General features: G+C 37.1%; 1 protein-coding gene across 9 annotated transcripts in view; it reads left to right on the top strand.

Moving 5' to 3' along the window:
- Nucleotides 1-26,998, top strand: part of TBC1D1 (TBC1 domain family member 1) — a 100,346-nt gene that overhangs the window by 53,660 nt on the left and 19,688 nt on the right. For 6 of the 9 annotated variants that reach the window (XM_058837482.1, XM_058837481.1, XM_058837485.1 and 3 more), the window contains 8 exons: nucleotides 1,361-1,471; nucleotides 4,414-4,542; nucleotides 6,592-6,660; nucleotides 7,744-8,033; nucleotides 9,720-9,848; nucleotides 12,214-12,333; nucleotides 13,503-13,642; nucleotides 23,875-24,060. In XM_058837482.1, the coding sequence (XP_058693465.1) occupies nucleotides 1,361-1,471; nucleotides 4,414-4,542; nucleotides 6,592-6,660; nucleotides 7,744-8,033; nucleotides 9,720-9,848; nucleotides 12,214-12,333; nucleotides 13,503-13,642; nucleotides 23,875-24,060 (1,174 nt within the window). The remainder of the gene's footprint in view (nucleotides 1-1,360; nucleotides 1,472-4,413; nucleotides 4,543-6,591; nucleotides 6,661-7,743; nucleotides 8,034-9,719; nucleotides 9,849-12,213; nucleotides 12,334-13,502; nucleotides 13,643-23,874; nucleotides 24,061-26,998) is intronic. The other 3 variants (XM_058837486.1, XM_058837488.1, XM_058837487.1) reach the window with 3 other exon arrangements.

Raw genomic sequence — 26,998 nt, 5'->3', positions numbered from 1 at the left:
TTCCATGAAGATGTTGCCTTTTCATTGAGTAAACTGAACACATTTATGGCAGTAACTTGTACTGAGAGGGCATTCAAACTGTTAGTTTGACCAAAGCATATTACAGTAGTATTCCCAGATCAGAAAATTTCTTGCCTAAAATTTATCCTAGATCTTAATTCATGTCAAACTAACTAAAGATAAACTTCCTGTCTTCTTATTTAAATCTATTTTAGGACAGAGGAAAGCAGAGCTGGATTTAAAAGAGATGATGTTCATTGTAGCAAATGTCACTGGGATTGACACACTGTTGAAGATTAGGAAATTTCAGACTTTTTAAAAAGTAGTGTTTCCTTCCTCTCTTGAGGCTTTTCAGTCTCTTTGTGTGTTTCCACGTGGCAGTTTATCACTTAATACCAAATTTGGAAGTTATTCTGTGGGACCAATTCCATGAGCTAAGTAATTTCTTAGCATACAGCAGCTAGCAGCACTGGTGCCTTTGAGTGTTCTGCACAGTCTAAAGCTTCTAGTAGTCACAGGAAACTGTTCATTCCTTCTGGTGAGGATCTGCAAACCATTAACTTAGTAAAACTAAGGGTAAAGTACAAATTTCCTGCCCATCCTTCTCAGCTAACTTTTTCAACTGGACAGCCTGGAATGTTGCATTCTTGCAGATCCATGTATTGTTACAATGATTTGCATTTTTAGGTATATGTCTTCCTGTGGTACTTGTATTATTCTAATGTGCTACCTTGGCATTAATTCATACTATATCCTCTGTGTTATATCAATAGGCTTAAGACAGCATATGTTTTTCAAATTTAAGTTTCTGGGATTAAGTTCTTTAATAAATTGGTTTAAAATCTTCTCTTACAATAATTCCAGTCGAAATAAAACGGAGCACAGATAAATACGTTTACCTTGTGCACTAATTTATGAAAAATCAATGTCATTTCCCAAAAACTAAATGTCCAGTGTGAAGGATTTCTGTGAGAACTGTTGTGAATCCTATCTCTAGGACAGTACTCCATGTGTGCTGCAAACTCAGAGCTACAGTGATTCAGTTTTCTTTATATCAAAAGAAAATTGTCAAAAATATTTTTAAAGCCTTTATTTGCTTGTGGCAGTTTGATGTCTGTACAGTTGTCCTCTGTCTTAGGTGTAAATTCTGTTGTGTATGAAGTGGGGTCAATGTTTTTGTGGCTGTGTTGGTGCTTTGTCTGGGACACTGGTGTCCTCTGGTGGACTGGAGTAGTAGCATTAACAGACTAAACTTGTTCCTACCTTCATGATTTATTACAGTGACAAATGAAAAGAGTTACTATTTGCTGACTGTCACACAAATGTATAATTACTGTGCTTGTGGTGTTTTCAATTACAGAAATTAAGACCACGAAATGAACAAAAAGAGAATGAGCTGGTTATCTCTCTTTTGAGGAACATGTATGAAGAAAAACAGAAGGACCATGTTCATGTTGGAGAAGCAAAACAGGTAAGTAATAATCCAATTTTAGTTTGTGTAAGGAGAAACCAGGAAAAAAGTTTCTGTTCAATTTTTATATCTTTCTGAAGGCAAATTTCCATCACTTGCAAATTGAAACTTCAGTGTGTTAGCAGCGGTGAATACTGGGTTTGCTTATGGCTCATAAATTATTGTCATGAGCCAAAACACATATCTCCAATTTTGAGGTCCCTGAAAACTCCTGGGTCTGATTTCAGGCCTAGGAGTCAGAGGTGCAAACAGGGAAGACTACTAAATTGTTTATTTGTTCTCACTGCAATGAAAATTCAATATATGTGAGAGAATGTATAATGAATTTGTGATTTCTCTCAGCTGATCTGTGGCATTTGCCATCTCACTGTCACTGTAATGACAACACATTGGATTTGATCATTGATAAAGCCTATTACATTTACTCAAGACTGAAAGTTATTTCTTGTGTGCAAACAACCATTTTAAGTGGTCTTAAGATGAGGAGGATTGCTGCAGAAATGGCAGCAGAGACTCTCATCCATGTCCAAAGAGTTGAGCTACCTTTTATTTTCTGTCAGGTTCTATCAGTGTTGTTTATCTGGCTATATATACAGCACAGTTAAGGTTTTTCCAAAGGGATTAGTAATTTTGGATGCCTTGGTTTGTGAGTAGCTACCTTGAGACAACTCAAGGAGGTTAGTATTTAAAAAAGGATTCCATCCATTCTCTGGAAACTTTCATTTCCAATTATTTAGACCCTTTTAAAACTCTTGGCTGTCCCTCTACTGTTGGTTGGTAATTCCACTGTGATGATTGCTGTCAGCCATTTGTGTGATATAAACTAGCAAATTAATATATGGAGAGTTATTACACATGTGAAGAAATTGGGAAAACAGCAGCAAATCTTCCTTTACTATATTTTCACCTTGTTAATCTCTTCTCCTTTTATGGCTTACTAGCTAATTATTGACCCTCCTGAGTAAACAGAGAAAATTACATATTTCACTCTCTGATTTATTGTCTTGGGCATCCACCAGAAACACACTTTTAAGAAAAAAGCATTTCAGTTCTGGGATAGGAGGAGGAAACATGGCCTGAGGTCCTCTGTCATCATACATGAAATATATTTATTTGGTGTAATGCTAGCTGATGGTCAAATAGTTGTCAGTTACAAACAGCTTGGAAATAGGGATATACAAAGTGAGATAAGATCTTAGTATGTCTTCAATGATTGGAAATTTATAAGGCCTGCTGCAATCTCTTCACTCAGTTCCTGAAACCAAATTGGTTAATCTGACACTTGCAAAGATGCCAGTGTTCTAAGAAGAGAACTGATTTCCCCTCATTCGTCTCAGCATAACATTTTATATTTACTCTGATAATTTATCTCCAGGCCTGTGTAATAGTAGATACCTTTGAACACATACTCTGTTATTTGTCTTGGCAATCATTAACCCATGACACCCTGATGTCCCTGTTCCCTTATGTTTTCATGCTTTTCATTGTCTTTTTAAAAATATATATATCAATCAGAAAAAAGACGAAGTGTGATCTTGTACATGGATCTTGTTCAACAAAACCACTTCAAAATAAGTGTCTTTTCTTAAGAATGTAATAGCAAGCTGCATCTGATTTACCCTTGGAGAATAAGATGAGGGAAGGTGTCATGGTTTAGGAATGGTACACCCCATTCAGTGCCCCCACCAAGACTCTCCAAGCCAGGCACCTACTTCAGTGAGATGGAGAGGACAGTTGGAGGCACAAAAGGCAAAGATCACAGGCTGAGATAATAACAATTTACTGGAAACAGCAATGAGATAAGAAAATGACCAGTGATAGCAACAATACTAGTCACAGAGCATACAAGAAAAGGAATTATTCACACAGAATCCACCCCTCAATGATAGATAGTACCAGAAGACTCCCTCCGGACACGTGTTTTTGCCTGGAAGGAGCCCCTTCTCTCTGAATAGAGACCTTCTCCCCCTACCTCCAGCAATGACAGATGGTATAAAATGTCCTTCAGGTCCTGGCCATGGCCACGACTCCCGGCTACTGCAAAAATTAACCTTGTCCTGGCATAACCAGGACAGAAGGTAAAAAGGAAATAGAGGAACCTGTAAAGTTGTCATACTGGAAATAGGATGCTTTAAAATTACATCTAGGCAAGACAATTTGGTGATGGTTATATCATTCAGCTAGTAATTGCACAGATCAAGCATCCAGATCTCTGAATTTAGGGACAAGCAGAGAGGGCTATGGTGCCTGTCAGCTTCAAGATGAACCTACCAAAACAGCCTTGAAAACTGAGCTCTGGTTTCTACTGCAGGTACTGGGTTTGGAGAGTAATATTTGCATCATAATATCATTTTTATGTTCACTGCATTAGTATTCACCAGGACTAAAAATGGACTGAAATATTTATTTAAGATGCAAAACTCTCAACTGAGTGTTAGCTTTAAGGTGGAAGTGTTTCTAGTGGTAAAATATATGGAGAAGTTAGGTTGTTACACATCTTCCAGGCCCTTTGAAGGACCCATTTTACTGTAATGAAGAAAGTTGAGAGTTGCTGTTAATGATGAGATTTTGGTTTATTTCTTAGTTGAAGAAAAGGAAATCCATGAGAAATCTCTAATCTGTTACACTTAAACATTTAGAAGTTGTACAGTTCTACACTGGTATAAATTAAAATTTGTCAACAGAGCCATAAATTCGTACTGAAAATGCAGTTCTTCTGAAGCATGCTAGTTCACTCAACATGTTTCCTGTAAGAGATTTTCTGTCCTTACTTTAGGATAGCTTGTTAAACTGCAGTTCAAGTATCACTAGAGAAAAAGGCATGACAAGCTGAGGACACCAGGAAAAACTATTGATTTAGGTTATAGAAGTCTTCAAACTATTGACTGATATTTTCTCCATGCTGTTGAGTATTTCACATTTCTGTTTTTAAATGCTTGCAGGCTTCACAACCTCTTCCTGAGAATGCTGCAAATGAAGTGCCCAGCACTGCTTCAAGATTCAGATTAGACATGTTAAAGAACAAAGCAAAAAGGTCTCTTACAGAATCTTTTGAAAGTATTTTATCACGTGTAAGTATCTTCATGTTTATTGTCTTTGAACATAATATCATTGCTTTACTTATTTGATAGAAAAGTCTTATTTGTTATCATTTCAGGCTGTAGTCCAAAGGTTATTAAAGTCACAGTGACAAAAATATTTGAGTATACATCTTAGAGGACAAAAAAAGCAGGGCTTTGACAGAGAGAAGACCGAGTCCTAGATGAAGTGAACTAATTCCTAGATATGAAAGCGTGTATATGGGCATTTCAAAAAATTAATATGAAGTTTAACATGAGGATTTACGAAAGGCAGCAATTAGTTTATATCTCTTTTGGATTTAGGAAATTAAAACAGTAATTATAATTGTTCACTGCTCTTTATGTAGAAGAAAGCTACTAAGGAGCTGACTAAGCATTTCTAATGGGATGTGTTTACTAGTGACGCAGAACTGATGAATAGTGGGATATCTGAACTTTTAAATCCTGTAGATTATTTGAAGGTAAGGAATGTAAAGAATGGCACAAAGAGCATGAAGGCATCTATGCAATATTCCATTTGGTGAGATTCTCTATAGACAGTGTCTGGAAATACTGATTAGTGAAAAAAGCTTGAACTTCTACATGACAGTGATTCTTTTCCAACCTAGTTAGTTCTGTGATTCTGTAAAAATGTTTATCACGAACTGATCACTGAAATTAGCTGCTGAAAGTGAACAGCAGCAGTTTGAAATTAAATCAGACATCAAGTTTAATCACAATTGAAATCTATGAAGTATCTTCTCATTCCAATATACTTCATTTTGCACCTCATGAGAAAAGTCTGAGGAAAATAGTAGGAGGCTTGGAAGGACTTCTGCTTGACAAAGGATTAAAAAAATCAGACCTTCTGCCTTAAAACAAAAGAATTATGACAGAATGCCAAACAACAAATATTCAGAAACAAAAATTTCTCATTTATAGTCAACTAAAAGTTACATTGAAGCAATATCTAGTACAATTTATTAGTTCACAGACAAGCAACTCATAGTGACAAAACTAGGTTTTCAAAGCTTGTTTCATCTAATCCATCCTCTTAAGGCCAATGATAGCAAAAGCATAGTTTTCCTGTTACCATGGTACATACAGAGATGATTTTTAGTTTCATATCTCCTCTCGTTACTTCCCCGACAGCATTTCTAGAATTCACCCCGTCAAATCCTGCTGCAGCTGTGCTCAGGATATAAAACATAATGTTCCTGTTGTTGCATTAGGTGTAGTACTGTTCTGATATTTTTCAGCTTGTCCTGACTGGTACAAGCTGCCTTCACATAAGCATAGCTGTACATCAGTTGCATTTTCACTGGCATTGCTGTTTTGATGGAAACTCTTGATTTTGGTCAGATCTGAAGCCAGAAATTTTGGCTGAACTTCAAAGAGAGATAGTCACTGTTGTGAATAATGACATTTTATATTTTACCCGGAATAAAACTTCAAAGAGAATGTGAGGTTTAACTTCAGAACATTAAAAAATTATATTATTTAAGGTTAGGAAGATACAAGTTTCATAATTGCACATCAGAATTGCTCAGATATTTTTCTTGGTTACACAAAAACATTACTCAAACAAATGATACAAAAATACTGTCAGCAGATTCTACGGAAATATTTATGCTTTCTGATTTGTAGGCACTGAAATCACAATACCAGAAATTATGTTTCCTGCATTGTGAATTTATATGGGTTTAGTCCTTTGTAAAAGACATCCTTTTCATTTCTCTGTATCTTTGTAAGTACCTAATACATAAGGTACTTTAACAGTAGTTCTAATACATGTGAAATATGTGATTATGTACATATAATGGAAAGCACATTGCTACTGCCCATGAGAATTCCTTAATTCTACAGAATCCTTCAAGTTGTCAGAGACTATCCTGAATGAAGCATCTGTTTCCCATAGGGAAACAGGGTATTTTTAGGCATTTTAGGAAACTAAATTTAATACTGTCTGTTAAAATTACAGATCCCAACTGTGCTGCCAGAATTTCTTTGGTGTGCCCCATATATCAAAATCTTAACTGCTGATGTGCTTTATTTCTACAGGGCAGTAAAGCCAGAGGTCCACTGGATTTGGACAGCTCTATATCCAGTACCTTAAGCAGCACAAATAAGGTAAGTAAAGCCTGGGATAATTGTTCATATTTAGGCACTTCAAAAAATATTTCCTGAAACAACTAAGCAAGTATGAAATATGGTCAGATGTGAAATCTTTCAAGTTGCTTTCAAGCTTTTCATTCTGTTCCCTGTGTTACAAACCAGAGAAGTGAATTAGAAATGCCTTGTATTGTATATAATATATATTTTGTATGAATATATGAATATATGTGAAATAAAATATTATTATATAACATCATCTGAATTTTACAACAGTGTGCAGCAAAACGAGTGCTGTAATAATCATGCTGCCAATCCTCATCTGGTTTTAGCCATAAAAGTTCATACCATGAATGCAAGACTATATTCATAAGAAATATAAAACTAAAACAAGAAGTAGAATAATTTCCCTGTTTGTGTGCTTAGAAAGCTTTTAGTTTGTATAAAACAATACAAACAAACAGCATGGAAAAAGCTAGTCTTTTCCCTGGAGGCAGCATAGCACTCTGCATGCTTAGATATACAGCTATTGATTCTGCTGTAATGCCTGCTCACCTGCAGATTCCTGGCGTTGTGTAAAAAAGGGTCTTCTCTTTCTGCTTATATTTTCAAAAGAATGGCTGATTCTGCAGGAAACACACAAGGTGAAGAGTAAAGAAAATGCATGGCTTGAGATTGAAACAGGCACCTAGTCATAAGCTTAAATTCTTTGTATGAATCTGCAGGTAGACAGGAGGAATATTATATGGTTAGATCAGTTGTTAAAGATACATCATTCTGCAGTGCCATCCTTTTCACTGTTAGCCAAACCTCTCCCTTTTGTTCTGACCTTATTTCTTCTGAGTTGTATTCAACATACTATAAAATACAATTAGTCTCAAAATTGCCCACAATTTTCTCTGCAAAACAAAAACTCTGCTTTGTTTGGCCAAAGTGATGAATAACAAGGACAAAAAACATCAAACATCTTTCCTTGACCTAGCTTGATAAAAACACGTGTGTTTGAAGCAGATATCTGTGGGATGTGAATGACACAGTACTGCAATCTCTAAGATGTATTCTAAGCCCACATATTGATAACCTTATTTCTTGCACTGCTAGGAGCCACCATTGTGTGAAAAAGAGAAAGACAGAGTTCCTACACTTCCTGCAGAAAATGCTGTCAAGACCAGTGGATCAGTGGATGATCTCTGCAGTGACACAGAGGATTCCTCTCTGGAGCAGTCTGTTACGTTTCCCCAGCAGAGCTTTCGGAGGCGAGCAAACACACTCAGTCATTTACCGACAGAGAGCCAGGAATCTCTGGGACCAGTTGAAACATCACCATCTCTTTCTCAGAGGAAACTTATGAGGTATCACTCAGTGAGCACAGAGACTCCTCACAACAGAAAGTAAGCCTTATTAAAAGCAGGTTATGATTTTGTTTGTTGAGGGTATATATGGGGATGATAATTGCATACCAGATATGCCCTCCTAGTGGATAAGAGATGTGTTGCAGCAGTGTATCACTTCTTGGAGGTTTGTGGGTATTCTTTTTAAAAACCCCTTTAGCCCTGTCTGCTTCACAGAGGAGAGAAGACATGAGATATGTAGTTCCACAGAATATGTCTCAAACTACTTGATTAGGTTATATTTGTCTAAGCAATCATTTTTATTGTTTTGATCTGTGAGCAGTGTAAATAAATGCTACTTCTTGTTTTCTATTTACAGAGAAAAATCCAGTAGCCTCTGTGATCCTGAAAACCTTGCTAGTTGGTGATTTCATACATAGCTTTGAAGTAGCACACAGAAGTGACTTAAAGTGCCTAGTTATTGGTAGAGGTGGGGCTCCTGTCTAGCTTTCAATGAGCCTATCTAGATTTTACTCACAAAAACAAACTACTGCTTCCTTTAATATGGATATTGTTCAAGCTGTCCTCCTTCAAAGGCCTGCCTCTGCATCTTTAGTCCTCTCTTAACTTTATGACAGTTTTCTCCCATCCTTCTTTTTCCAATTACTGTTGAAACACTTCTGTCCATAGGCTTCTGTTTCACTGACCAAACTGCTCGTTTACATAAATTAGTAATAAATCTCTATGTGTTCCAGCCCATTTTTTCCTGCAGGAGGCAGGGCAGTAAATGAACATGCCTGAAATGGATGACAGTGGAAAAAAAAAAGAAAATTATAATATGTGAAAGAAAATATAACCTGGGTTGCCTTTTTGTCCCTTCTTTGAATCTTTTTAATTCTAAAGTACTAGTATGTTTTTGTAGTGCATTTTAGGACTTACTGATTGTTATCTCCACAAGAGCTGCCCTGGAACTTGTTTCTGCTTGTTCTGTCAGTTACTATTTTACTATAGGAATGCAGCTAGAAATTAAGTATTTTTTTTATTTCTTTGTTTGTTTCTGTTTGTGTTTGGTCATGTAACTTTTAGTAAGGCCTGAGTGTGCTTGCTCCTTCACATAACTCAAATCCAGAAGAAATCCCTATTGCTTCTATTTCATAGCAAATGTACAGAAACAGAGGAAATGGAAAACTTAAAAGACAAGTATACTTAAAGTTCTCAAAAATCATGTGAGTTATAGACTTCTATCAAGTCCTGTTTTATGAATGTTCTTGAGCATCTTACCTCATTTCAAAAATGGTTTTCGAAGTAGAACTAAATTCGGTTCATCCTACAGCATTTCACTTCTTGTTCATTGGAACTCTTGGTCATATGCCTGACTTTATCATAGAAATCAAGGAAAAGCACATATAAGGAAGAAGAAGTAGGGATGTTAGTGCCATTTTTTGGTGAGTTATAATTAGTCGAATTCTGAAATGCCTTGCAGAAGGCTGTAGATGTGATTTTGTGGCTTTCCTGATTAGGTTAAAAAAAGTTGATGATCTTACAGTTACTACATTAGCTGTGAAAAACATAGGAAATGTCTCATTTACATATGCCAGCTCCCTTTCAAAGATTAGAGAAGGGATTTCATTTTTTTTTTCCTCCTTTCCTTTCTTTCTGTTTTGTTCTCTGTGCTACCTCAACTCCATCGCTCTGGTTGGAATCCGCACTAAATGGTGTGAATGAATCTGTCGGCAAATCTAAAAGTTCTTCTGGTCAACTTGCACGTTCTCCTACTCTAGCTCGTCTTAATCCCTCGGCCTCTTCACCCAACTTTTTAAAATATCTAAGGCATAATTCAAGTGGAGAACCAAGTGGGCATTTTGCACAAAAAAGGTGAGCTAGTACCTACAAATAGTTTGGGGTAGGGTTTGTTTGCCTATGTCATAAATATGAAACTCTATAGCATAAATAATTAAAATAATTTAGTACAGACCAAAGGTGGAAGACTTTTATGGGAGAGGGAGCTCTTTAACTGCTCCACTACTAAATGTAGAGCTTGAATAATTTATTGTTTTAATCAATCAAATTCTTTCAGACACTGGCTCTTTCTTTAGAACCAGTGTTTCCAAAGCAATTTGTTGTTATGCAGCAGACAGCAGCACACCCTAAATTGTGTGAGGGGTAAGTTGCTAAGAACCTGAGAGCTCACTCTGTCCTTCTTGAAGCATTTGGTTCTGTCCTTTGTTCATAGTAACACAAAAACATACTACTGTTCCTTTTTGCCTGACATTAAAAAGCAAGTTGACCAGTTAACTACATGGGGCAAGAAGCAGCAGGAATATGGATAGCTGATAGGAAAAAACCCCACCACATAGAACCCTACCACCGTCCCCACTCCTCACAAAACAAAAACCCAAGAACAAACAAAAACCCCAACCTATCAGCCCATCATTTGTTTTGGTTACTTGCAGCAGTATCACATTATATTTTCCATGCCTTCTTTTTTACGATTAAAATATAGAGAGAGCATTGAAGGAAAGGACACTAACACTTTGTTTCCCTGAGAACCTGAAACTAAGTGGATCCCTGAAAATCATAAACTATGAAACTCTTTCTTAACCTCTTGATTTAAAGCTGTTTATTTTAGCTTAAAAAGCTAGTGAGACCAAATGTCCTCAGAAGCACTGTCAACAGTCACTGTCCATTGGCAAGCAATTTTTGTTGCTTATTTTCCATTTTTTTTCTCTCATGTGAAAGTTTCCTGTTTCCCCAAGGTGCTGATTTTTCTAAACCTGAGAAAATACTCAGCTGAGGACACTGTTTCACCAGTTTCTTCAGTTGTACTTGCTGACTACTAATTAGCATCTCTTAGTTCAGCTTTCTCTCAGAACTATAACATAGCTCAGGGCAGAAAATGTGAGTCTGCAGAATCCTGTTAAGTCTTCAGTTTAGTAAGACTTAAATCCTGAAGGTCAAATTCTTGAAGCAAATTTTTTCAAGTGATTTGGTAATAATTCTGTATGCACAGTTGCAACTTCTCTTTTCCTTTCCCTGTTTCTTAAGGATATTGAACATGTAAGCAACAAGACTGAAAATGGAAATTGGTAGGGATGTCAAGTGGGTTAATGAGTTTTAATCAATACAATCAAGCTTCCCAAATCTGTAAGTGGAATTACCATGTAATTGTAATGGATTTACAATGTGATTGTAAGTGAACCCTGTTTTCAGGGCACACCATGCTACAGCCTTATCTTCTTTATCTCAATACCAGCTACTAAAGAACCTGCTTCACTTCATGCTAGTGATTATCCCAGAGTATTCTGTCCCCCGCCCCCCCCCCCCCCTTCCATTCACATCTTCAGGAAACAGTGCTAAATGCCATCCAGATAGAACATTATGGTTTATCAGAAACAATTCTTTCTTAAACTTACTTTTTCAGGAGTATATTCTCCTAATCACGTGATTTTGTGTACTCATCTGAGAAAAGGTCTTCTAGTATCATCAGTCAAGTAGTTTTCTATATTTTTACTCCATAGAAAAACTTCTCATTATCTGAGTTGTTCTTACTTCATTCTATTAACCTTCTTCTGAGTATGTTTCAGACTTGATATTTTAAAAGATAATTAAATAATTCTTTTAAATTAAAATAATTTCTTTTAAAATAATTATGTTGGCCAGAAGACTGTTGATGAAATTTTATTAGCGCTCCTGTCTGTTGCATAAATAGAGCCACAATCCTGAATTATCAGTCAGAAGGCTTAACTTCTAACTTAAAGGTTCTAGGTTTGTCTGAATAAAACCCTGTTAATGCTTTACAAAATAGCTTTTGCCAAAGTCTTATTTTTCATTTGCCAGCACAAAGATTATCAGTATCAACTTGTCCTAACCTTTTCCCCCAAACTTAGTTGGTCATTGAAACTGATATTTAAGAAAATGTGATAAAGTTGGCATTGGTTCTTATTAGATTAAAGGAATTTATTTGAAACATGCACTAAAAATCTTGGGATATAGAAAAAAAGAATAATAACTTTACTGGAAGTATATTTATATGTATTGGAACATTTTAGTTTGCCCAAATAAATATGTATCTCAAAGCAGGACTTATTTGGCAGTTTTAGTTTTGACTTTAGTTTCCTTGATACTCAGATCTTCAGGATTTAGCTGCCTTTTGTTTGAAACTTAGGAATGTATGTTATTTTTAGTCTGTGGATTTATACTTCTTTGTTCTAAACTATACTTTTCCCAACTGCACTCTCAGCATCTCCTACCGTACTGCCTTAAGGAAAAAGCTTCATTCTTCCTCTTCTGTGCCAAATTTCTTAAAATTTCTGGCTCCTGTAGATGAAAATAACACCTCTGACTTTAGGAGCACAACAAGGTAGGGTTCTCTCTTAAAGCCTGGAGGTAAAACTGTATTTTCAAAGATTTTTTTTCTCTGCAATAATTCAAATGCTTCTTGCACTTGCAAAACCTGGTTTGTGCAATGCTTCACGTGTGTGTATTGTGCATGTAATTGCTGTCAAAAGGATGAAGCTATCCCAGACTACTCTCCCATTATGATTGCAGTTCTTAGCCATTTTTGATGTTGCGATGATCATGCAATTCCCATCTATGTACTTCTATGATTATTCGTGACATAGGAGAGAATTTTCAGTTAGGAGAATATATGATTCATCCTAAGCAATGTCAGTGTCCTCAAATTGGAAGGAGAGGATGACCTGTAAAATGCTCCTCCCTGTTGCTGCCAGAGCTATCTGGATTTCATTCATCCCTTTCAGCTTCTACAAAGACTCATGTAGCCATTTAGCCAATGGCTGGAATAAAGCAATGAGTCATTTAGAGTTCTAACAGATGAAAGTTATTAGTGGGATTTTTAATAGGAAAACAGCATTGTTCCTCACTGTTTCATTTTGTATTCTGAATAAAAACCTCTATATGGCATGCGTGGATGACATCAAAGGAGTAATATCCAAGATTCTTGGATTCTGTTCCCAAGTTTGTTGCATATTTCAGAAGCAGACTTGCTAACAGAAAGGTTAGAAGTTTTTCTCCCAGTCTGTGTTGAGAGGGAATATATTGCATACCCAGTGCACAGAAGGTTGGAAGTTTAGTTGCTGTTTATAAAGCTCCTTGATGAGTACTGATAAAAGGCATCAGCAAGTCTTTGTGTCTCCTATGAATAATTGCTAAGTTTTGAGGATGGCATGTAAATAGTGTAATGATAAATCTACATTATTGTGTATGTGTCTTTAATATGTTCTGACTAATATACTGCTGCAAATAAAACTGAAAACTAATTAAAACTGCAAAGAGTAGACTGTACAGAGCTGCCAGCGCGTTTGTGAACCTCAGTGCTGTTTGCAGCCAAGTGTAAGCCTCTGCCACACAGCGTGTTTCACCTTCCTTACACTGAGAGCTTGCCCTGGCACGTGCACAGCACACTGCACTGCCAAGGCAGTGGCCCATGTGTTCACTGAAGGCTGTGTCACTGTTTCTGGCAGATCCAGGTGACCTACTCACAAACTGTTGTGTGTTCTGCCGTTGTAGTGACTACGAATCCAAGCATGGCCAGCAGGCCCTTGATGGGGACAGCCCTGTCAGGACTCGAAGGCATTCATGGAGGCAGCAGATATTCCTGCGAGTGGCCACCCCTCAGAAAGCATGTGATTCTCCCAGCAGATACGATGGTAAAGTCTGGGTTTGTTTGCTTCTGTGAGTTTATTTGTGTATGTAGTGTGTAAAGTGTGAATCATTGTGTCTACCAAGGGGATATATTTGCCTGGTGTTCTGTTTGTACTGTCATTGCACTTTAGCATTTACTTTTTGCTAATACTCAGCTCATTAGCTGTTGAATTTTTACTTTTCAGCTTCATATGTAAATTGTTCCAGTTGTCTCATGTTAACTAGACAGAGAGAAATTATTTTTATGTGTACTATTTTGAGTTCTGGGGAAAAATGCATTACCAAGTATTGTGCTGAAGAAAAGAGGATGCTTCTATTTTAATTTTTCCGTGTTGGAGTACAGAGCTACAGACTAGAAAAATCCAGGTGTACCAGCAGGAATAACATTTCTTTTATGATCTCAGTTGAGTTCTCTAGTGCATACTTTGTCCTCATGTAGGCTGCTCCAGTCTGTGACATTTGCCACTTGAATCATAATTATCCACTGTTCCCATTATTATTATCCAATTATTTTATGAAATTCTGTAGAGCTCAAGAACCACAGACTAGAAGAAAATCAGTGTGTAAGCATGCATGTGTATCATTTTGTGCATTGACTTTATGTAAGCCAGAGAGTACAGGACATGCTGGGGCCAAGAATGCCTGAGAAAATTCTCTGGCTCACTGAGGTCTGAATTTCACAGCATGAGCTTTGTAAGCTATAACTTCTGACTTCCTCTAAGGCCATTGTATGAGAAATAAGAAAAATTGTGAGGAAACAGAAAGGAACAGTACCTTACAGTAAATGTTGTAAAACATAACCATCCTAATGTCACCGAGATGTTTTTCTTGCATCTTAAAATGAGACCTTGATTAACTGGAGTAGGCACATAACGGAAGTGTTTCTGTCATTAATGCACTGCTTGCAATTTGACTGACAGTGAGGTAAGCTGCATATGGGTACAGATGTCTCTCAAATTTAGTGTACTTCAAAGTGAAGTGATCTCGGGAGCATGTTGTGTGAACATACATGTGAAATGCTGTGTAGTACTTAAAGGCATGTGAAGGACTGTTATATGGAACATCTATTTTTACAGGCTTGATGCATCTCTTTGTGACTGGAAATAGTCTTACTTGTTTTTGAAAACCACAAAACATTCCCATATTAAATAGGAAAATAAAATCCACCTAAATTGCCTACCCAAGCATTTCCTCTGAGACATAATAGCTGCAAGATACAATCTTAACAACCTGCAGCTGGGTAAGAGAGTAGTTTGGGAAACAAGTGTGGCCAAAATGGAAAACAGGATGTGCTATTAATAGGAGCAGCAATTTAAAATATTTGGCCTTTTTTCTTCATTCATGTTCTTTTTTGTTTCACTGTACATATTCAGTTTATGAACAGAAGAAAAGTCAGAGTCAGCAGGATTTTTTTAATTATTTAAATCAAATATTGGGTTTTTCAAATTGGACTTTTATGCATCTCCTGGAACATTTCTAGCAGTGAAGGATACTCACTTGTTATCCAGTCTCTGTAGCCTTAAAGAGAGCTGCTGTACAGCTGGTCTTACATTGGACTCACCATCACAATTAACTGAGAAACCCCTCTAGTTCCAAAATAAATGTAACTACCTGTCATTCATCATCTTGCTTCTCTTCCATATTCTGTCTTTTTTTAAGTCTTTCTCACTCTTTTTAGACTGATTTCCTTTCATTTACACAAACAGCTGATGGATCTCCAAAAGATCAATTTCAGCCAAATTGGACAGAGGGCAAAGAAGGTTTTAAAGATAACATGCTTTGTCATGTTCTGCAAAAGTAAGCAGGAAGGGAGGGAAATAAGGGAACATCTGTGATTTATGGGTTTCTCTTTATAGACACAGACTGTACTGACCAGTTTCTCCCTTCAGGTGCCAGTCAACACCCTGCTTCAGGGTTATCTGCAGGAGAGGAGTAAGGAAAAAAGCTGGTGAAGGGGTGTGTTTAATAGCTATTAAGTCAGTCAGCCAAGAGAGCCAGATCTCTGCGGCTCAGAGATGATACAGTTTTTCAAGTTTAGCCTAGGCTGATTTACTAAACTTTGTGTTAAAAGTAAAATCCACCAGGGTGCTTGAACTTGCATTGCTCTTACCACATGTCGGCAGGCATTGTCAACAAAATGAAACTACTCTGTGCCTGTAATTTCTCTGGGTTGTAATGAGTAAATTGTACATAAGAATGTATAACTTGTCATAAGAACTAGAGACAGCTTTAAGCTTTATACACACAGAAAAACCTAGGCTCTGACATTTGTGGTTACATTTGTATAGGCAGGTGGTGAGCTGAATATCAAAATGCATCATGTTCATTGCTGCTCTCTGTGTGGTTAACACAGCAGGATATGAAGGTGTATTTACTAAAAGTTTAAAGAGAAACCCCAGACAACTGGTACAAAGCTTTTGCTGAAATTTTGATCTTACTCTTTCGAGGTACTGAATGATCAAAGTCCAATATCCTGAGTTTCCACCTGAAGCTTGAACTGCTTAAACAGCACTGAGTCCCACTGCCTTGCACTTCTGTATCCTTTAATTCTTCAGGAAGTGCTCATAATCTTCATTTTTTGTAGCTCAGGTGGAGCAGAATGGTTGCTGGCAGTGCTTTGGGGGTTGCATCATGAATTACCAGGCAAAGAGCACAGTTGTTTTGTAGACACCATTATTTAAAAGGAAATATTTGCTATACATGAAGGATGCTATTAAGTTCTAAATCAGTAGAAGAAAAATACTGCAAATAGATATGGTGGAAAGCCATTTTTTCTTGCCAGGTGGGATTCCTGTGATGCCTGATGATTGGACTAATATAGCCGTGCTCAGCAAGGCAAACACTCTGAGACAACACAGAGCCTTGTAGAGAAACCATTCCTTTTGGTTGTTGTGGAACCAAAGCCCCACATGCATGCCCTTTTCCAGCCACTTCCTACTTGTTGGTGCTGCCACTTTCCCCTTCCCCTAGTATTTTTCCCTGCTTCTGTACATAACTTTACAATTAAACACATCAGAGAATTATTATGTAATTTGTACTGCATTCTAGTTCTGACAGGAGAGCCAGGTGATCTCTGGTGAGCCTGAAGATGAGGCTGATCTCCAGTTTGAAGACCTAGAAAGGATTTTCCACGTGGGTGAAATGATCTGCAGTACTTTACAGTTGGTAGCTGGAGGATGGACTGTTGAATTGTGTTGTAGCAAGCTGTAGTTCAAAATCTCCAGTTTCAACTCCTGCTGTTAGCTGCTTCCTTCTAAGGGTTGTGGTGCTGCGAGTGGTGTAGAGCACCAGGGAGCAGCATTTCTCTCACTGGCACCTTCAGACATAGCATCTCATCCTTGGAATTCCATCCTCAGAATTTTGTTCTTGTTGTTTATTTGTGGGAGTGTAATGAGTGTTGAATCCTGCCAAGTGGAGAGATAGAAAAAGGGAAGCAGAGTCTCTCTACCAATTGGATCTTACTGTGATCTGTTACAATATTACATTTCTTTTGAAATAAGGTTTTTATTATTCTTATTCTAAAGCTCTGTCTCTCCTGCTCACTGTCTTAAGCATTCTAAGTAATAAATGTGTTTCCTTGGTTATATGATTTTTACCTTTATACCTCCCCACCCTACTTGCAGACAGATTTTCCTACTTCTGTAGCATCACTCAAGAGCCACATTTTTTTAGCTATGCAGGTGGTCTAGGACTCTTTAGTTCTTTGTTCATTGTTAAAAAGGTGTGGAGAAAATTCAGTGATCATTTTAAACCAGATGAAGTATGGACACACTCAAAGGCCATAATTTTCAGTTGGGTCAGTTTTCTAGTCCCACTCGCATTATTACACAAGCAGTAGAGAAGCAGGGAAGTGGACAGTTTTCACTACAGTTTTCACTTATTGCCTGTTCAGAATTGGTCGTAGTAGGAGTACTGTTTTGGAAATTGTCAAACTCCCAGCACAGTCAAGTCAATTGCTGGATTTTAAGGGGAATGTGAGTGGTTTTTGAAGAAAATGGGAAAATAGTGGTGCTTGTTGCTGAGGGAGGTGTGTTGGAAGTAGACATCAAGACTTTTGTAACAGCTATGTTGGTTTTAGGTTGGAGAATGAGTGATTTAACGTGGGCAATGTGTGATGAAGTTACCTGTTGAACAGTTAAAGAAGTTGAAATTCAGAGCAATGAGATGCTTGTATGACTTTGCAGTACTCAGCAAATAAATTCAGATAAAAAAATCAACTACATTTTATTTTAGGGCTTGAGTTGCAGAAAAAAAATTGTTTAGAAAGCACAAATATCTCTGTACAGGAAAATGAAATTGATTCATTAATTAAAATTAATTTGGTTTCAGCCTCTGTCAGATGGAGGTGGCAAACGGTTAAGTCCTAAGTGCTGAAGAAAATTTTGAAGAGCTGTTATTCTTGAAATCAGCTGTAGTTAACACCTACCTGTCTGTTCATGTGCTTGGTGGTGTGGGCTATATCTCTTGATTATTTAAGCAAATTTTTTAAAAGTGATTTTGTAGTAGCATTGCAAATACTATAAACTGATGCTTTAGCATTCTGTGCTTATAGTGTTTATGGGGTATAAATTATTTGTAATGTATTTGCCAGTAGTATTTTAGCAACACAGTTATTAATTAAAGCCAGTTGGTTATAATTGATTACTCAGTTCTGCTCCTTTCAGAGCTCAATCTTGATTTGTGGCACAGAAGTTTGGCTACAACCAGTAAGTACACAATTAACGTTTGATGGCGTCTGTCCCCATTGAAATATCATAGCATTCCTTTCTCAGAGACTGATAATATTAGCAAATGAGATTAATTTGGAGGTAGCGAGTACTTTTTAAGAAGTCTTGGCTTGAAAAGAAAAGCAAAGTCCAAAGCATCTTTCAGAGCTGAATTTAATCAACAGTGTTGAAATACACAGTTTTTCAAGAATTCCTCATTCAGTCATTGCTTTAAGATGTATGTCAGATTAGAAGAACTTGTTGCTTCTTGTGATTTTGTATCTGAAGCTTTCTGATTACAGAAATGACCAGATGTGGTCATTTTACCACATCCAGTTATGAAGCTAAATATTCCAGTCAGCTGTGTAAAATAATAGGAGTATTATATCCTTGGTTACAGAAGTTTGCATTTTGCAGAAGGTGCTGTACTACCTGTATGGAAAATCTGAAGAGAACTAAGGACATTGTTGACATCTTTTCTTTTGGCACTTGAATCATAAATGACTGTGAAATTCTCTTGTTTGTTTTCCAAGCTGAATTTTGTAAAGTTTAAAATGCAACGAAGAAAAATAACATAGTGCAGGAAATAAAAGGCTTAATGGATTCTTTTGTCCACATTCTTACCATATCTTGTCTGACCTTTTAACTCCTGAGAGTGGATGTGACTGCTTGTAGAGAGCCATGTGTAAACAATTCCATAGTGAGGATGGTGGTAATGGATTATTATTGAGCCTCCTCCCTATCAGCCCCTTCCTTTCTGCTTGAAGCATTGGAGTTTCTAGTCAAAGATGAATCTTGTCTTGGTTTTGATAGTTGAGGTTGGTTAGACTAAGTGCTTCTGAAAGAATGTTTTTTTCAATTTAGGCTTTCAGGTTGGTTTGCCCCTTAAACCTTGTTTAATACTAAGGTGGATCAATTAGGAAAATATTTCATAAACTAATTTTTTCTTTGTTATTTACAATGAAATATCCCTGTTCATATTATGTCTGATCAGATATGGTCTGTTTTAATTACTGCTGAGCTAATTCACCATCTTTCCACATACAGACTTTCTTTAGTGTGGTCCCTGGTAGTAAAATATCATGATACTTCCTTCTTAATCTTCTGTAATTTGTTTTTTGTGTCATCTTTCCATGTAAGAGTTTTGTGTAATGCTTTTGTTGATCCTTTTGGAGTGTAGGGATACTCTGCACCTTAGGGTTGAAGCACTGCCATGTGAAGCCAACAGCTGAGTATACATGAAAAGATGAGCTGTACAAATTCAGTCTCAGTCCATTGTTCCTACTGGCCTTGTCCTTTGTTGGGTATTATAAGTGGTGGAAGCATAAGAGGAGTGCTTTTGAGGTATGTGTGGATGCACTAGAATATTTGAGCAACATTTCCATCTGGGTTATGAGCAGTGTTGTCTGCAATTCAGTACCTTGAAGAAGTTCTCACAAGCCCAGGAAAGATGGTGGTTTTCCCAGTGAAATGCAGTCTCTCAGGGAATCCTTGGGTTTGACCCACAGACTTGTAAAATTCCACTGTGCAGAAGAATAGTTCTGAAGTGTAGTCCAGGTATGAACCTCAAATGGAAAACTACTATACAATTACCATTGATCAAATATACAAATAGTCATCGAGTCAACTTGCCAAATCCTGAACCTTAGAGAACAGAAATGCAATAGCTTTTAGGAATAGCATGTATAGAGGTAGAATTTTATATGGAAACAAAGGAAGCAATATATTTGAAAGGAGTGAGGGTCAGGTCAAACATGGAATAGGAGTCAACAAAAGATGACTAAGTTGGCAGATGAACAGGGAAGCAGTCTTTCAGTGTGTACTGAAGCATTCAGGTCCTGTTTAAGTGCACCTACTAATCTCATAAAATTTCTGAAGGCTGCACATTGCTTGGATTTTAAGATGTGGCAGTTTGGTTCAGGGGAATGTGAGCTCCCAGTTACATACAGTTGAATCACTCTACTGTTTGTCTTTGCTTTCTCTGCTGTCCTCCAGATCCTGGTGCGTAACAATGCAATACTCAGTTCCTTGTCGCAGTATTTCTGCTCTTGTCTGTTCTGAATCTGGAAGCTGGGTGGCATGTCTCTCTATCACCTTGTATGTTCATGGACATGGGTTAGCGCTGATTTACCAAATGTCTGAGTTTCTTATTTTGCTTGAGGGATTACCTTCATGTTCCACCTTCCTCCCTCGTTTACCAGCCAAACAGCTGATGCAACTCTGCAGACTTCTGACAGGCCACCTGAGCAGTTAAACAGGTTCATTTTCCATTCTGTAAATGTTGCCTCATGCCAGTGTGCAGACAGGAAGGAAGGCAGCTTTTGAATGTGTTGGACTTTATCAGAATAGACTTTAGACTTTCTGTTAAATGTCCACAAGTGATAAGAAGCAAAAGAAAAAATAGAAAAGGAGCTGCTGTTTGGAAGGCAAAGTCAATCCTAGGATTCTTCACAGAAGCATTAGAGGTAGGGTTGATAATCATAATTGTTCAGCTTACAGAATTTTGTAACCTTTCAGTTTTCTTTTATAGCCCTAAGCATTATATCTTTAATGAATACTGATTTTATCAGATTAGTCAGCAACAGATGGGAAATTTTCAGCCTAAATGGAAGCAGGACCGTGGTCTTCAGTAATTAATGCTTTGCAGCAGTTCAGGTGTTGCCACAGTTTGATCACTGGAGAACAACAAGTGAGTAATGTCTCTGATAAACTTGTGAATTTGGTACTTGAGGACCAAACACTAAAATTTGTCCTGAGGAGGTGGGATGTGTACATTAAAGACAGAAGAAGAAAGAAGATTCCAGATGTGGAATGTGTTCATTCTTGCTTTAGGAATGCGTTGTATTTAATGCATTTCCTTGCATGTGTTTTGCTAGCCTGGGTTTTTTTTGGGTTTAGGGCCTTTTTAGTGAGTAGGTAGCCATATACTGTATCTGGACATAGTCTATTATTTTCTAACATATTAGTGTGTATATACATGCATAAAATCAGAATATACATCTGACTCTAAAAGAGATACATAAACAACTGGGAGGACGTGTAGAAGAGACTTGTTTTCCCCCAAGATGTGCCTGCATTCCCTATTGGATGCTATGAGAATGGAATGTGAATGTAAGCTGTGAACAGACTACAGAGAGTGTACAGACAGTGTACCAGTAGATAAGGGGTTTCCTATCTGGATCACTTTTACTTTTTTGCATTGCTGTATGGTGACCACTTTTGTTGATTCCTCTTATGGTGTGATTATTGCACGTAGCATTAGAGGAAATTAAAAGCTTCCCTTGAAGATTGTCTTTTTGTTTCTTTATTATTTTATTCAAGCAAATTAAGTGAATTTTACCAGCATTATCCTTGAGAGCATTTGCCTTTAAATATTTCTTACTATGCACTGAGGAAAATTTGGATCAAAGCTACTACATTTAGTAATTCTACATAAAAATGTACAAAACATTGGTGACAGTATAGCACATGCATCAAAACCAACAATTGCATCAAAACCAGCAATCAAATAAAAATAATTTTCCTCTCATGGTCAATACAAATTGAAAATTACTGAGTGAGTGTATCTTCTCTATGTGCTGACAGTTGCCTGTATCTCTTTCATAACTGCACATCTTAGGCCATTGAAGTCTTTCCATTTACCTGTAAAGAAAAAATATTAATGTTCCCTAGTTTCTATTAATGAATATAATACAGTCTCTTCATTGCATTGATGTTTTTCATAACCAGCCATGTTTGTGAGTGCACCTGTCAGTTTTCCTATTTTCTTTGCAAAAACGGTGATTGCCATTAAAGTGGCAATTATTTGACCTTTGCTGAATTCTCATTCCTGTGATGTTCATTGTTCTTTGAAATGCTGTAGATACCAGAAGCATGGGTATCCACACCTATATCCAGAGTGCAAGATAGTTAAGGTTTAAATTGTTCTGCTAGCTGAAAACGTTACATTCTTTATGTGCAATTTAGCCCTAGACTTTGTGGTGGAAAGCAAATAAATGTTGTATAAGGAAACGGGGGGGTATTTGGAGCCACTCTACTTCTCTCTGTCTCTTTGAGAGGAGAAGATTGACAGTGGCAAGACTCAGAAAAGCAGAAGTGAACAGCTGTGAACATTTCCTTTCTTAGTCATCTGAGCTCAGTTGTGCAAGTGCCTTCAAACAAACAAGGAAAGAATAGCTGCATATGTACTGCATGAGTCAAAGTGGAGTGACAGTCTGGGCAGAACTTAAAGGGGGGGAAACCTTCCTATTTTGTTATTTTTTGAAGAGATGAGATGATGTGTGTGTTTAATTCAAAATCTTTGCCATGATGGTAATGATAAAGAAGTGGACTGCTGAGCTGCCATCAGAATAATTGCTTCAGGAATGCTCCTTCTGCAGGATCTGTTTGAAATAGCACACACAGATGTACTTGTCCTTGGCTAGCGAGTCTGGGAATGGATTTTGTTGCACTAACTTGAAAGCACTGTCTTGCATGTATAGCTCAGGGAGCCATTTCATAGTCATTTTTGTTGGGTGAAGAAATGCTGTTGTGATGGCCTTTTATTTGAGATTTGGTAGGAAGATATTGGTTGTTTTGACCATTCATTTTAAAGTTGGTGAATTGAGTAATTTTTCTTCTAGATACAGGTTGTGTCAAAGACTACTGAGCCTCCAGAGAAGCTGTATAAAACAATAAAATTAAGTAATACTACAGCAGGTATTAAGAAAACAAAGTATAACAGCTTGTTCTTCTTACATTGATTACTTGATTTAAAACAATGTTGTGTACCCTTTCCCTAAAAATAAATGAATTTTCAATTTGCCTGAGATTTATTTAATGTTTACTTTCTTTTGTAATGTTTTCAGTCTTAGAATTGCCTTGCATGCTTGACAAAATGATATATTTTGTGGTAGGCCATCTGAAGCCAAAAGAAAAAGTACAGGTTATGATATGGTTAAAAATGAGAACTGAAAGCAAGCATGTCTTAAGTGCCTGTCTCTCCGCCTATTTACTTTAAGAACTGGTAATCATCCCATTGTATGGCCTTAGGTGGTGGTGTGTTTGTGCAGCTAAGGGCGTCTTTGTTAAACACGCTTCAGAGATTATTCTTCAAATTATGTGGCTGCTATATTTGATTTTATCTGCTGTTTGAATCATGCCATGTTTCAGCTGTAGGTTATGTTTTTGTAATTTCTCAAATTTGCCTTTTCCTTTTAGTTCTCTGCGTGTAAAGTAGTAATTAGCAAGATGTGGTCTTGGTGTGTGGTACAATGTTTTTACCAGGTTATAGAAAAAGTTATTCTAGGCTTTAGCCTGTATGATTCTTACTCTGAAGCAGCTTTTAAGTCTGCTTGAAACTGTCATTTGGGAAACCACTAAGAGGTATTGTTACCTCTTACCTATCTATCTATGTAGATATAGACGGATACATGAGTTAGTGTGCATATATGTAGAAGTGTGTATATGTATATGTGCAGCCTTTCAAATTGTCCTTTCATTCACCTGTTCATGACATCCAAGTAGTTAACAGCAGCTTCTCTTTTTTAAAGATTACTGTGAACTGGGAGATCTTCCACCCAGATCCCCACTGGAACCAGTATGTGAAGATGGCCCCTTTGGGCCAGTGAAAGAAGAAAGGAAGCGGACACCCCATGAGCTGCGTGAACTGTGGAAGAAAGCCATTATTCAGCAGATACTGCTCCTCAGAATGGAGAAAGAAAACCAGAAGTTACAAGGTTGGTGAAGTTCTTGAGTACAACACCGTACTGGAATACAAATTCACCTTTTGGTTTTCTCTGTGGCCATGGTAGTAGACTGCACCAAGCCTTAATGAAACATTCTAGAAACACACAGGTAAATCAGATTAGCAACATCTCCCTCAGCACTCATTAGTGTAGGTGACAATAGATGATAATTTTTTATTACTTCATCTTATTCTTTGTTTACTTGATCTGAATGAAGGACACTCTCTTTACTATGAATGGGTTCTTTCAGGCTGGTGTCTAGAAGCTCTCACAAGGAATTCAGCATGATCAGTATCATTAACTATTTTCTACATTCACATCCACGGGTCCTTGTCTAAGTATTGGGCATTGCAATGTTGTGTTCAGACAGTTTTGATGCTCAAAGGAAGTTCTTAAAGAGGTTGTTGTGGACTTGAAACCATGGGTTCCAGCAATAGTACTCATGCTGTGCAGGCAAGGTTTCTGTAGAGTGGTAATGACTTAAATCAGTCCAGAGGGTGATGAGAAGGAGCTTGATAAAGTGTAATGTGCAGTCATTCTTAACCACAATTTTTCTGTGAATGATTTAGCTGCAACAAATACATTTTGGTGGCAATTTTTACTCATAAATTTTTTACTCAGTTTTTATTCATAAAGAACAGCTGTGTGCAGAATCACAAGTGATTGCCTTTGAGAGCTGAGCTTTGAAGATTTCTGAGGACAGAATTTTTATCTGGGTGATTTTAGATGTTCAGGAAGGGACTAGGGACCTGAACCCTCAAAAGGGGAGGTACCTGGTATGAAAATGGTAATATTTATTTTTCTTGTCTAAGTGTGCAGAGAGCGGGCCTATCTGTATGAAAAGTTCAGTACACCAAACATGAAATCCTTCTTTAAACTCAGGCTAAGACACGTGCCTGGAAAGACAGAACACTTCTTGGATATTGGATATGGCCTGCCAAAGCACTTGGCCCACCTGTAGGCTGTTTGCTCCCAGCAGTGTAGCTCTCCTATTTCAACCCTGACTGAGGAACACCTGACACCCGAGTTTCCTAAGAACTCCACAGGTGACATGCATATTCCCAGCAATGTATTAGCTAATCCATTAAAATAAAATATGGCAATGGATGCCAGATATACAGTGTCCTTGGCCAGAGGCTGAGACCATCTGGAGAAGAGATACTTAGAGAAATGATTTATACAATCTCTTTAAGCTTAGAACAGTGCTGTTGTAATTGAGCTTCTGTAACTTTTTAATGGCATTTAGAAATAAATTTTCTCTGTTCTGTGTATTTATAGTCCTGATTTTTTTTAAAAAAATTCTCTTGTATTCAAGTTATCTGAATCTACAGCCTGCAGTCAAATTTTTGGCAAGTGCAGGTCACTAATATCCATACACATTTTAGCAAGTTTAACTCTATGCTCCAGTTTTGTCTGCCCAAAAGAAAAGATTGAAAAACCGTCACACATACATTAAAATGAGCATGTCTAAAAAGCTAGTTAGGGAATGAATGATGTGGGTGTTAGCAGAACTGAAGGCCCAGCTGTGCTTTATGCCCTGTGGGGTGAGGAAGTTGTCCTAGGTAGCTGCTCCATGAAGAGCTCGGATGGTGAGACAATGCTTGAAAACAACAGATGATTGTGCTGCAGCTAGCACAGCATCTTTACTAGTAGTGCTTATGTGTGATATTGGGAATTGGGTAGTGTCAGTATCTAAATAAGCTGTTGATAAAGGATTATTCTCTCCTCAGTCCTCACATGTCACGTTTTTCTACATAGCATAAGAATACTGAATAAAGCAGAAAAGTCTGAAAAGTTGCCAAGCACCAGAAAATACTTGTTTACAGAAGATGACACATTAAAAGATTGGTCCAAGTCTTTCCTATAAGCTGAAATTTAAATGCCTGTTTTTAGTTATATTCATGCAATGCCATCTGTGTTTTAAGGTCTTTAATATTCTGATTTATAAATATGTTGGTTTTTTTTTTCACTGATAAAAATGTGAAGTTGACAAATAATTTAGATAGACTGAAGTACTTTGTGTGAACACACAGCTAAAATAAAACTATGAGTGCATGTATTTAATGTATCTGTAGTTAATCACTGAATTAAAAATTAAATAATCTGAGGTCCAAACCTTGAAAGAACTTAGGTAACCTCACAACTCACATGAATAACCTCATTGAATTAAGTCATTCACATGTGAAAGCAACTACAGGATGAGGAGGTACACTTCCCAGATATAAACAGTTCTTTTCAGTTTTTAAAATCAAGGAGCTTGTGTAGTCAGTGGGAGTACAGGACAAGATAACCCTTTGTGACTCTCAGAATTCAATAATTTAAAAAAATCTTAACTGCAGATACAGGTCTCAGAACAAGCTGAGTTTAGTGTGTTGATAGTGTCATTATGCAATTAAAATGTTAAGCAATCTTTAACTGTTTATTAGATTTATATAAAGGAGTTGAAAATACAAATTATGGAGAGTTAAATTACCAAAAGATAATATAATAACATTTTAACATAGACTGTCTCAAGACTGAAATGGATAGGAGTGATTCTATCAGTTCATACTGTGAAATCCTCAAATGTAGCATCAGGCTTATGATATATGGCAGAATGTCCTCAAAATAAGTGTACCTTGTTACCATTACAGTAATGCATCATCACAACAAAGGAGTACTGCAAATACATTGGGGCAAATTAGTTAAAAAACACAATCACTCCATGATACATTATTTTTTCTTAAAGATAGCTTCAAATCATGTTATTTGTAGGAGAAGTACCTTTTAATTTTTAATACTATAGAACCTTTCCAGTCTGTTATGTATTTTGAACTTTTGCTCTTCTCATTTTTTGCAAGTAGACAGCTGCTCTTGGCCTTGAACTGGGTTCATTGAGTACTCAGCCACCTTACAGCCTAGTGAAAAAATTGGAACCTATTTTGTTAAT

This window comes from Poecile atricapillus, chromosome 4 (assembly GCF_030490865.1).
Source record: "Poecile atricapillus isolate bPoeAtr1 chromosome 4, bPoeAtr1.hap1, whole genome shotgun sequence".
Lineage (NCBI taxonomy): Eukaryota > Metazoa > Chordata > Aves > Passeriformes > Paridae > Poecile > Poecile atricapillus.
The sequence above is the reverse complement of the archived record's forward strand: the minus strand, read 5'-3'. Positions and strand labels throughout refer to the sequence as shown.